At 45.3% G+C, this 12500-nt stretch overlaps 1 protein-coding gene across 1 annotated transcript in view; it reads left to right on the top strand.

The window, feature by feature from the left end:
• Positions 1–10538, top strand: part of il17rd (interleukin 17 receptor D) — a gene marked incomplete at its 5' end in the record, with an annotated part of 14393 nt that extends 3855 nt beyond the window's left edge. The window contains 10 exons of the mRNA XM_078283817.1: positions 1–91; positions 1059–1124; positions 1270–1324; positions 1429–1539; positions 1697–1881; positions 2507–2622; positions 2910–3158; positions 3875–4405; positions 7366–7658; positions 8423–10538. The exon at positions 1–91 is cut by the window's left edge and continues 61 nt beyond it. Coding sequence (XP_078139943.1) covers positions 1–91; positions 1059–1124; positions 1270–1324; positions 1429–1539; positions 1697–1881; positions 2507–2622; positions 2910–3158; positions 3875–4405; positions 7366–7658; positions 8423–8547 — 1822 coding nt within the window. The remainder of the gene's footprint in view (positions 92–1058; positions 1125–1269; positions 1325–1428; positions 1540–1696; positions 1882–2506; positions 2623–2909; positions 3159–3874; positions 4406–7365; positions 7659–8422) is intronic.
• Positions 10539–12500: the final 1962 nt, after the last annotated feature.

The following is a 12500-nucleotide window of genomic DNA, read 5'->3' as shown; positions in this document are numbered from 1 at the left end:
CCAGGCTCCGCCCTCCTTCGGCTTCAGCCTCTACTTCCTGTACTACAAACTGCGGCAGGACGGCCCGTTCAGACTGCAGCGCTGCAAACCAGTAAGACACATGAATATATACAGGCTTCCAGGTGGTGTCACACCCCTCTGGCGGCCATCTTGGAGGTCTTCAGCTCTGTGAACAGCTGACTGTGTTTCTGTCGTCTCAACAGAATTGAACAGACGGTTAATTTCTGTCTGTTTCTGACTGAACTGATCATTTCATCACTGATCCATCTGATTGATTTAGTGTTTAGATAATGTCAGCTTGTTAGCTAGCTAACCATAGTATCTGGTCAGCTAACATCACTGTCTTGTTGTTAACACATCTGATTAGCACACTAGCTAACGTATCTAGTAGCGGCTAGCGTTAGCATGTTCACATTAACATCAGTGTGTTTGCCGGCTAGTTAGCTAGCTAACAGTTTGTTCAGGTTAACTGAGCTGACTCTTCTCAAGCTACAACTCAGAGTGTTTTGGAGTAGAGACTAGGGCTAAAGACAAGACAGTTTACTGTGTCACAGTAACCAAATCCACCTTATCACACTATTCACTTTTACTGAGAACGTTACTGAATGGATCTACAGCCACACCACAACAAGCTGACTCAGCTGCTCTCTGCTTCTAGCTGCTTGCTACAGATTTACACTTTATTAACTAACACACAGTTCTACAGATTTACACTTTATTAACTAACACACAGTTCTACAGATTTACACTTTATTAACTAACACACAGTTCTACAGATTTACACTTTATTAACTAACACACAGTTCTACATGTTCCTCCATCATGGAGACAGGCTGCTGCAGCAGGTTGGAGATGAAATGTCTCCAACTCATTCTACCTCATAACTCGTCTCTGAGGCGTTTACTTCTGTCCTCTTTCAAATAAAAGTTGTAGAGAACTGGGAAGCTTTGAATGGCTGGAATCAACTTCTCTATTTTGAACTAAACTAAACCAAACTAAACTAAACTAACTACACAGTGAGTCTTGGTCTGAACGTCTCCATGTTGTAATGTGTGCAGGAGATGAACCAGCCCAGAGCCACCTGCGTCCTGCAGGACGTCACCCCAGGGACCTACACTATCGAGGTACACACACACACACACACACACACACACACACACGCACACGCATGTACAGCAGATGTTTTCATTCATTTGTTTCATTAATTTAATTTCTTTGTCTTTCTCTGTCTTTGCTTGTTTCTCTTCATCTCCTTCTTCTCCCTCTCAGCTGAGAGACGACAGCAACGTGACCAGGAGGCAGACTCAGTTCCATGTCAGCCAGGGTGAGACACACACACACACACACACACACACACACACACGCCTTAAACTACCTATTTAAATGACTCCGTTGTCTCCTGCTGTGTGTGTTTGTTTCCTTCTCCAGTCCACTCCCCCTGGGCGGGGCCTATCCGTGCGATGGCCATCACAGTGCCTCTGGTTATCATGTCCGCCTTCGCCACTCTCTTCACTGTCATGTGTCGCAAGAAACAGCAAGGTGAGACGAGACTGATGACATGGAGCTGGAACGTTTCTCCATGAATAATTGAGAGACATTAGTGTAGTTACAGTAAACGGACTCTATGGCATTTTAATATCAAAACTAGAAACCAGGTTTAATCAGACAGTCTGTTTGTCCCCTCCTCCGCCTTCAGAAAACATCTACAGCCAACTGGACGAGGAGAGCAGCGAGTCGTCCAATCACAGCGCGGCGTTGACCGCCGAGCGGCCGTGGCCCCGCCCCAAAGTCTTCATCTGTTACTCCAGCAGAGACGGCCCCAAACACACCGGCGTCGTCCAGAGCTTCGCCTACTTCCTGCAGGACTTCTGCGGCTGCGAGGTCAGAGGTCACCTGACAGCTGAGCAGCGTTCTGCAGTATTTACCTTCTGAAAGCTGAGAGAACAGTATTTTCTGGGAGGAAGCTTGTATCCACCGTCTTTCCCGTAGGACTTGAATGCAGCATGAGTCCAGCAGGGCTCGGTGTCCCTGATGTCATTTCCTGTTCCCTGGCAGAGTAGAAATGTGTCTGGTGCCATCTGGTGGTTTTCTGCTCCTCTCTCTCTAACTCAGCAGAAGAAGAACTGGGTCGTTAGCATGAGCAGCGATAGAAGAAGAAAAACTCAAACTGCAAGCTCCGCCCACACTGTTTGATTGACAGGTGATCTGTGGGAAGAGCAGAGCAGAAACACATGGTGCTGGACCTGTCTATGAGTTATTGATTATTAATCTGAGTATTGATCTCAGGTGGTGCTGGACCTGTCTATGAGTTATTGATTATTAATATGAGTATTGATCTCAGGTGGTGCTGGACCTGTCTATGAGTTATTGATTATTAATATGAGTATTGATCTCAGGTGGTGCTGGACCTGTCTATGAGTTATTGATTAATAATATGAGTATTGATCTCAGGTGGTGCTGGACCTGTCTATGAGTTATTGATTATTAATATTAGTATTGATCTCAGGTGGTGCTGGACCTGTGGGAGCAGCTGCAGCTGTGTAGAGAGGGTCAGATGTCGTGGCTCAGCAGGCAGCTGGACGAGTCCAACTACATCATCACCGTCTGCTCCAAGGGCCTGCGGTACTCTACTCTACTGTACTCTACTGTACTCTACTGTACTGTACTCTACTCTACTGTACTGTACTCTACTGTACTGTACTCTACTGTACTCTACTGTACTGTACTATACTCTACTGTACTCTACTGTACTCTACTGTACTCTACTGTACTGTACTATACTCTACTGTACTCTACTCTGCTCTACTGTAGTCTATGTAGTCTACTGTACTCTATGCTACTCTGCTCTGCTCTTTCATCCTATTTTGTTCTAACCTATTCTGTTCTATTTTATTCTATTCTCTCTGTAGTTATTATGTGGAGAAGAAGAGTCGTCGGGGGAAGACACCGGTCAGTCGCCGCGGCAACAGCAGCAGCCCTCCCGTTGGTGGATCGGGCGGCGACCTGTTCGTCGTGGGCGTGGCCATGATCGCCGAGAAGCTGCGATTGGCTAAGCAGAGCGAGGGGGGCGGGGCCCAGGAGCTGAGCCGCTACATGGCCGTTTACTTCGACTATTCAACAGAGAGCGACGTTCCCACCATGCTGAGCCTGGCTGCAAGGTATTATGGGATTATTATTGTTACTATATGAAACTGAAACTTTGGGCTACTGCTATAATAATGCCTTACTGCCCAGGAAACAGATGGACTGTGTGTGTTGTATATGAAGATACAACATATGAAGTTTCATTCCAAAACACATTTAGAGAAATGTAGCTTCCTGAAGTGAATCCGTCAGTATTTCAGTTCCAGATGATTCTCGTCTCAAAAACAGAATTATTTTGTAACAAACCAGACGCCTCCGGCCTTAAATAGAAAACCAGCATGTGCTTCGTCTCGTGTTCACCTTCATTCTGTGACAGCAGGCGTCAGGTTTCCAAATGCTCGCCATCTTGTTATGGATTGAAAGTTTTCATATGTCGTCAGGTGTTTCTGTCTGCTAAGACTTCCACATGTCCAAGAAGCCATGAAACAAAATCCAGAATGTTTCATCAGGCAAAAATAAATGTTTTCATCATGAGGTTTAAGGAGACGGGCCGACTCCCCGCTCTTCACCTGTCTTCACTCTAGTTTGGTTTTGAAGACCGGCATGCCAAGTGTCAATACCTCCAACACAAATAATAAAGTCAATAATAAGCTTTATCAGTGTTGAGACTGAAGCTGATGGACCAGCTCCCTCTGCTGTTTAGTCCCGTCCGCTGTCGGTCCAGTCTGGCAGACAGACAACCGGCCTATGTGCCAGTAGTACTGAACCGCTGTGTCTCATGTTGGTCCAGGTTCAAGCTGATGGACCAGCTGCCCCAGCTGTTCAGCCGGCTGCACTCGGGTCAGTCCGGCCTGGCGGAGCGCGAGCCGCAGCCGCTCCACGTCTCCAGGAGGAACTACTTCAGGAGCAAGTCGGGCCGCTCGCTGTACGTGGCGATCTGCAACATGCACCAGCACATCAGCCAGAACCCCGACTGGTTCCAGAAGCTGCTCGCTCCCTCCCCCTCCCCCCCCGCCTCCTCCTCCTCCTCCTCCCCCCCCTCCCCCTCCTCCCCCTCCTCCCCTCCGAAGCCCTCCTGCTCCTCCTCGTCTCCGCCCAAGCAGAGGTTTGACTCTGGCCTGGTGCTGAACGAGGTGGTGGTGAGGAGTCCGGAGGGCGGGGAGGGAGCGCCGAGGAGGAACCTGGTGCTGCTGGCCCCCGGGTCCGGTCCCGGTCCCGGTCCCAGTCCTGGTCTCTGTCTCTGTCCCGGTCCCAGTCCCAGTCCCAGTCCTGGTCCCAGTCTGCCCCACTGCTCTCTGTCTGGGCTTGGATCCACTTCAAGGTAATTCAAGGTTTCAAGAATAACGCTGGTGTAATTTTCTTTCTTTCCCATGAAGAGTCTGAACCCAGCGTTGTTTCCAGTCAGAAGCTCCTGCTGTCTGTTCTGCTCAGACTCCCATTGCTTTCAACAATACATTAAAGAGATATCAGACCTTCTAATCAATCCTGAAACCAATGTGTGCTGTGTGGAGATTTCCTTGAGACATGATGATATAAACCAATATCCACACAGCAGCAGCTGTTTTCTCCTCTTTTCTAACGCTTGTTGTCAAATTCTGCTCCTGAACGAAGCTCCTCCCGCTGCGTTCAGCAGCTTTTAAAACTAGCTTGTCTCCTCCCTCGCTGTTTAAAAGCGCCGCTCTCCCCTCCCATTCCTGAAAAACATTAACTCATAATGGTGGAATCGATGAAGCGAGCGAGTAAACTTGTTAAACTAGTGAACTTGTTAAACTAGTGAACTGTTAAACTAGTAAACTTGTTAAACTGGTAAACTTGTTAAACTAGTGAACTTGTTAAACTAGTGAACTGTTAAACTAGTAAACTTGTTAAACTGGTAAACTTGTTAAACTAGTGAACTTGTTAAACTAGTGAACTGTTAAACTAGTAAACTTGTTAAACTGGTAAACTTGTTAAACTAGTGAACTGTTAAACTAGTGAACTGTTAAACTAGTAAACTTGTTAAACTGGTAAACTTGTTAAACTGGTAAACTTGTTAAACTTGTGAACTTGTTAAACTAGTAAACTTGTTAAACTTGTGAACTTGTTAAACTAGTAAACTTGTTAAACTAGTTAAACTAGTAAACTTGTTAAACTAGTGAACTTGTTAAACTAGTAAACTTGTTAAACTAGTAAACTTGTTAAACTTGTTAAACTAGTAAACTTGTTAAACTTGTTAAACTAGTGAACTTGTTAAACTAGTGAACTTGTTAAACTAGTAAACTTGTTAAACTAGTAAACTTGTTAAACTGGTAAACTTGTTAAACTAGTGAACTGTTAAACTAGTAAACTTGTTAAACTAGTGAACTTGTTAAACTAGTAAACTTGTTAAACTGATAAACTTGTTCAACTAGTGAACTGTTAAACTAGTGAACTTGTTAAACTAGTAAACTAGTGAACTTGTTAAACTAGTGAACTTGTTAAACTAGTAAACTTGTTAAACTAGTGAACTGTTAAACTAATGAACTGTTAAACTAGTAAACTTGTTAAACTAGTGAACTTGTTAAACTAGTAAACTAGTGAACTTGTTAAACTAGTAAACTTGTTAAACTAGTGAACTTGTTAAACTAGTGAACTGTTAAACTAGTGAACTTGTTAAACTTGTTAAACTAGTGAACTGTTAAACTAATGAACTTGTTAAACTTGTTAAACTAGTAAACTTGTTAAACTAGTAAACTTGTTAAACTAGTGAACTTGTTAAACTTGTTAAACTGTTAAACTTGTTAAACTAGTGAACTGTTAAACTAATGAACTTGTTAAACTTGTTAAACTAGTGAACTTGTTAAACTAGTAAACTTGTTAAACTAGTAAACTTGTTAAACTTGTTAAACTGGTAAACTTGTTAAACTAGTGAACTTGTTAAACTAGTAAACTTGTTAAACTAGTAAACTTGTTAAACTGGTAAACTTGTTAAACTAGTGAACTGTTAAACTAGTAAACTTGTTAAACTAGTGAACTTGTTAAACTAGTAAACTTGTTAAACTGGTAAACTTGTTCAACTAGTGAACTGTTAAACTAGTGAACTTGTTAAACTAGTAAACTAGTGAACTTGTTAAACTAGTGAACTTGTTAAACTAGTAAACTTGTTAAACTAGTGAACTGTTAAACTAATGAACTGTTAAACTAGTAAACTTGTTAAACTAGTGAACTTGTTAAACTAGTAAACTAGTGAACTTGTTAAACTAGTAAACTTGTTAAACTAGTGAACTTGTTAAACTAGTGAACTGTTAAACTAGTGAACTTGTTAAACTTGTTAAACTGTTAAACTTGTTAAACTAGTGAACTGTTAAACTAATGAACTTGTTAAACTTGTTAAACTAGTAAACTTGTTAAACTAGTAAACTTGTTAAACTAGTGAACTTGTTAAACTTGTTAAACTGTTAAACTTGTTAAACTAGTGAACTGTTAAACTAATGAACTTGTTAAACTTGTTAAACTAGTGAACTTGTTAAACTAGTGAACTGTTAAACTGGTAAACTTGTTAAACTAGTGAACTTGTTAAACTGTTAAACTTGTTAAACTAGTGAACTTGTTAAACTAGTGAACTGTTAAACTAGTGAACTTGTTAAACTAGTGAACTTGTTAAACTAGTAAATTCGTTAAACTAGTGAACTTGCTACCTGCCTCTTCACTTGTCACAGTGGGTCATGTGACCTTCAGCAGGAGAAAGATCAGTCAAAGTGAGACTGGTAACTGGTGACACTTCTCAGTAGGTACGGTTAGCTTAGCTGTTAGCCTTTATGCACGCTGCTTTGCAATGTTTGTCCTTGGTAGGCCTCCGTAGTGCAGCGGCTTTGCTTTGCTGTGAGCTTGTTTACAAATGTGTTGCGGTTTCTGTCGCCCTCTAGTGGTCAGAAAATGTTGCTTAATGCAGCTTTAAAAACAGTGAAGAGACAAACTGCTGCACTAGCATACATCATTTTAAAATAACACGTGGATTGTATTTTGTCCTAACGTGACTTTATCACGCAGCTAACAGTCGTGTTTAATGGGACAGTTTCCACTTTCTCCATCACTGTGCTCTGTTACGTTCTTCTGGTGGCTGTGAAGAGGCAAAACCAAACTTAAAGGAATAGTTCACCCAAAAATAAACATTCAGTGATTATCTTCTCACCCTCATGTTAGTCAAAATACTGATGGAGTTTGAATGTCCACATAACACACTAGCACTGCTCTTCCTAGCAGTCTGACCCCTCCTTGTTTTTTCTTCCTAGCAATCTGACTCGTCCTTTTCTGCTCCTGCAGGTCCAGTTGTGGAATATCTGGGCTGGCTCATAGAGAATCTTCCTCCTCCTCTTCCTCCTCTGCTCCCTCCATCCTTCAGGACGGGGTTTGCCCCTCCCCTTCCCCCCTGCCGCCCCCCCAGGGAGAAGAAGGCCCCCCCTCCCCTCCGGAGGTCCCGCCCCCTCGTGACTCGGGGATCTACGATTCGTCGGTCCCGTCCTCGGAGCTTTCCATTCCCCTGATGGAGGGACTGTCACATGACCAGGCTGACTCCTCCTCCCTGGCCGACAGCGAATCATCTTCTTCCGGGCTTGGTAAGGCTGGCTGCTTATTGGCTAAAGTGGGACGTCCAATGTTTTTGGAAATTTACATTATACTTTTAACAAAAACAACTTGTCTGCGCTAGTGTATTACATCAAAAATAAAAATCAGTTTACAAAAATTGGCTGTTGGTCTCCTAAAGCCACAAGCCAGAATTTCTAGTTTTATATTTTTTATTGTACGAAATTTTCCTTATAATCAGATTGTTGAAGAGATTGGTTCGTTAATAGAACGAGTGAAAACAAAGTTAGCGCTAAATCACCAATAACTTCTACAATTTAACAGCTAACGATACTTTGAACATACAGTTAGCATTTAACGTTACATCCTCACCAAAGGATGACAACACTGACAACAAAGAAGTCCAACAAACACGCAAAACCTAAATCAAACTTGAACTGAATCTTCTACCAGCCAAACGCTTCCACAAACAGTCTGGATGGTCTGCAGGATCCTCAGCCGGTCTGTGAAGCCTCCTGCCGCCGGTGTTTCAGTCCAACATGACCTAATGAAAACCCGACAGCGTATCGGACAGTCCTCAGCACACGGACATGCTGACGGGACAAAAACACAAGCAAGATCCTCCAGAGCGAGTGCAGTCTGTCAGCGATTTTAAAGTTTTTAAAGTTAGAATGAGTTACACTGAGGTTTGGGTTTGTGATCTGGTGTTGATGGTGAAGAGTTCCGGGTCAGACCTGGATCTGAACCGGTGTTCGGCTGCTGGTGTGTGTTTAACGGGCAGCTGTGTGTGTTTCAGGTGACGAGGAGCCGCCCGCCGTCTCCTCCCTGCGCTGCAGCGTGGCGACGGTCTGTAAGGCCGAGCTGCACCACCAGCGCCACCTGGAGCACGGCGACGGACTGACACCTGTGGCACCGCTGTAGTGCAGCGACCTATCGAAAGAGGACTAGACGGTGATGTCATCACAGGGCGGAAGTTTCTTTTGTTCTCGGACCAGAATCCTTCTTCAGAACCGCTGTCATCTAAACGCCAAGGAAACTGAACAGGAAGTAATTACAAGGCTTTGGAGATGGTCGCCTACGGCAACCACTGTGTTCCAGAATACTGCTCTCTGGTAACTATGGTAACCACTGTGTTCTTTAGCGCTGGTGCTGTATTGGCCCAGTGAGTTTCCCGCCTCCTCATTGGCCGAGCCGACGTGGCGCTCTGGTTCCCCCCGGCTGGAGGAGCGTTAGACGAGAGGCGTCACTCGTCGGAACTTCCTGGAATTCCGAACGCCGGCAGAGCGGACCAGTTCAGACCAAAGACTGCCTCAGCACTGCGTCCTGATTGGTTGATAGATAGCTGACCGGTGTATGATTGGCAGATCGGATGTACGCAGCGCTTCCTTCCTGAGGTTCGAGGGCTTTGTGTTTGTGTTCCTGTGAGTTAATTTATTTCTGACGGACAGACGGCGTGTTCGGGCACTTTGATTCTGGGCAGTTCTTTGGGCAACGTGCTTCAGCAACTCATCTGGCAACAGGCAACACAGTGAGACGCATGGCCAAAAATATATTCAGATGTTTCCTATGGGATTAAACCAACGATGCTGAGGCAACTTCTTGGGCGCTGTTGCCCACCAAAGTTGCCCAACAAGTTGCCCAGTCTGTTGTCATCATCATGTTACTTACTTTTTCTTTTTTTTCAGACGGTGCATTTCTCATTTTGGAACCAATTTTTTCAAAATTGTCATGATGCATTTGCTCCTTATAGCCGTCTCTCTGATCTACAGTGATTTTAGCCCGGTTGCCGATCCCTGCTGAAGGCGATGTTGCCCGTCCCCCGTCGCCTGGGAGAGTTGCTGCAGCATCCCGGCCTCTGCAGCCGGTCGGGAGAGGAAGTGTTTTGTTTCCTGTTGACCACTAATGTTACTGCTACTGGAAATCCATAAAAAATTCTTACATTCATCTAGAGACAGACAGAGACAGAGGATTGGTCACATCCTCTGGTCACATGACCAACAAGCCGGAGTCCTTTAACCCCGAAGACTCCTGGGAGCGGAGGAGGAAATCTACATTCTGCTTCAGTTGTTTTGGTTCCTGGTTTCATGTGAATTCTGACCGAGTCAGGAGGTCTGGAACATTTTAGAAAGCATATCAATAACAGTGATAGAAGGAAGATTCGATCAATATTCTGATGATTTTACTGAGCGACGAGGGAAAGCGGCCCACTAGCCGGCGGCCAGTAAACTTTTGTTTTGGCTAGTGCCGCTTCTCCCTCTGCTGAGGGAGCAGCATGTGTTAATAACACAGTGTCACGTTGTATTAATGTGTTATTAACATATGTGTTGATGAACTGCAGCATGTCACTTCATTACAAAATGTATTAAAAATGAATAAAACCTGTTTATGTAATATATTGTTGGATAATGTAATATCTTCAGACTGATGATATATATTTTTATTAATGTTGATAATACATTATTACATCAACCGGTGGTTAGAACGGCATAAAGGGTGAAACATTTTATTTTTTAATTATGACAGCATCCGTCTAAACATGTTATTAAATTATCTGTCAGTGAATTGATTAGATGAACACGTTTTATTATATTTTGGACTCATGTAAGGATATTTAGTTAGGTTATGTGTTATGACTCTTCCGGTCAGCTGCTGCAGTCTTTTCTGTCACGCTCATCTCATTCCTGGATTGGATTCTTATGAGTTATGAAAATGTATTTAAATTTTTATAAAGTGTTTTTTATTATTCTGACTCTGATTATAAGAGACACAAGGGAAGCTCTTGTAAATATACAGTTTTTATTCTTTGTTCCAGTTCTGTATAGTTAGATTATTATTTTCCTCTGTTGTTTTTTCTATATTTTTCTATAAATGTTGTACTGTTTTATAGTGCATTAATGTAGGAAATAAATAATCCATCCAATAATACTTTCTGCTTCAGATCCAACTGCTTTACCCTGTAACGCTGTTTAATAAGAGATCTATCAAGAACTCTTTATTATTAATATTACAATTATTATTATTATTTACTGTCTGACTGACTGTTCTGCACAGTGAAATCTCTGGTTAGCTACAGATTATTAATTCATTCAGAAACACACAAATGTGTGTGTGAAAAAATCCCATCAGTCAGCCTGTGGGCATTTTATTACTTTTACATGAGTAAAATAAGGTAGATTATTTAGATTTATTTTAATATAGTCAACTTAATTCAATTTTGTGGAACCTGTTTAAGGTTTACTTAAATTAAGTAAATCCAGTGATTTATTTTTTTGAGTGTATAGTGAAACTGTCTGTTATCATTACTACTACTGTTTTTAATAATAACATTATTTTTTCTGATTTCTTATTTAAGTGTTTTTCTCTTCAGGGAGAGATGCAGCAGGAGATACTGCAGCTTTACTGTGTTTGCATTTGGGAATTCTGTTATGTACGACTGCAAATGGAAAAATCAACAAAAACACTGTCTGTTAAAAACAAAGTAAGCTGGTCCACTCTCAATATCGAGCTCACACACACACACACACACACACACACACACACACGCACGCACACACAGCCAGAGTGATGACTCAAACCAACCTGACGTCTAAAATACAGACACCGATCAAAACCAATCTGTAACACAATCTGCCATAACAGCAGGTATCAATAACACTCAGAAACATCAAAACCATCAGACATCAGTCAGAAGCCTCCTGCTGACAGACTGAAGCTTTTCTCTTTCATGTTACTTTGTTTTCTTCTTCCTGCGTCACACTAACAGCAGATGAGCTCAGCAGCGCCACCTGCTGCAGACCTGCAGACCGAAGACCTGCTGCTGATAATATAAAACCTGCATGAGCCGGCAGGCAGACCGAGGGCCAGACCGGGGGCCAGACCGGGGGCCAGACCGAGGGCCAGACCGAGGGCCAGACCGGGGGCCAGACCGAGGGCCAGACCGGGGGCCAACTGCCAGACCGGGGGCCAGACCGGGGGCCAGACCGGGGGCCAGACCGAGGGCCAGACCGGGGGCCAACTGCCAGACCGGGGGCCAGACCGAGGGCCAGACCGGGGGCCAACTGCCAGACCGGGGGCCAACAGCCAGACCGAGGGCCAGACCGGGGGCCAACGGCCAGACCGGGGGCCAGACCGGGGGCCAACGGCCAGACCGGGGGCCAGACCGGGGGCCAGACCGAGGGCCAGACCGGGGGCCAGACCGAGGGCCAACGGCCAGACCGAGGGCCAGACCGGGGGCCAACGGCCAGACCGAGGGCCAGACCGGGGACCAGACCGGGGGCCAGACCGAGGGCCAACGGCCAGACCGAGGGCCAGACCGGGGGCCAACTGCCAGACCGGGGGCCAGACCGGGGGCCAGACCGAGGGCCAACGGCCAGACCGGGGGCCAACTGCCAGACCGGGGGCCAACAGCCAGACCGAGGGCCAGACCGGGGGCCAACGGCCAGACCGGGGGCCAGACCGGGGGCCAACGGCCAGACCGGGGGCCAGACCGGGGGCCAGACCGAGGGCCAGACCGGGGGCCAGACCGGGGGCCAGACCAGAGGCCAGACTGAGGGCCAGATCGGAGGCCAACGGAGCGGCCAGACCGGGGGCCAGACCGAGGGCCAGACCGGGGGCCAGACCAGGGGCCAACGGCCAGACCGGGGGCAAGACCGGGGGCCAGACCAGGGTCCAGACCGGGGGCCAGACCGGGGGCCAGACCGGGGGCCAGATCGGAGGCCAACGGCCAGACCGGGGGCCAGACCAGGGGCCAGACCAGGGCCCCCTCCAGCAGGCGGCGCCGAAGAGCTGCTGCTGTCACTGCTCATATTGTTATTGATCTTTCTTTCTTTCTTTCTTTCTTTCTTTTTTCCTTTTCTTTCTTTCTTTCTTTGTTG

This window comes from Centroberyx gerrardi, chromosome 5 (assembly GCF_048128805.1).
Source record: "Centroberyx gerrardi isolate f3 chromosome 5, fCenGer3.hap1.cur.20231027, whole genome shotgun sequence".
Classification (NCBI taxonomy): domain Eukaryota; kingdom Metazoa; phylum Chordata; class Actinopteri; order Beryciformes; family Berycidae; genus Centroberyx; species Centroberyx gerrardi.
The sequence above is the reverse complement of the archived record's forward strand: the minus strand, read 5'-3'. Positions and strand labels throughout refer to the sequence as shown.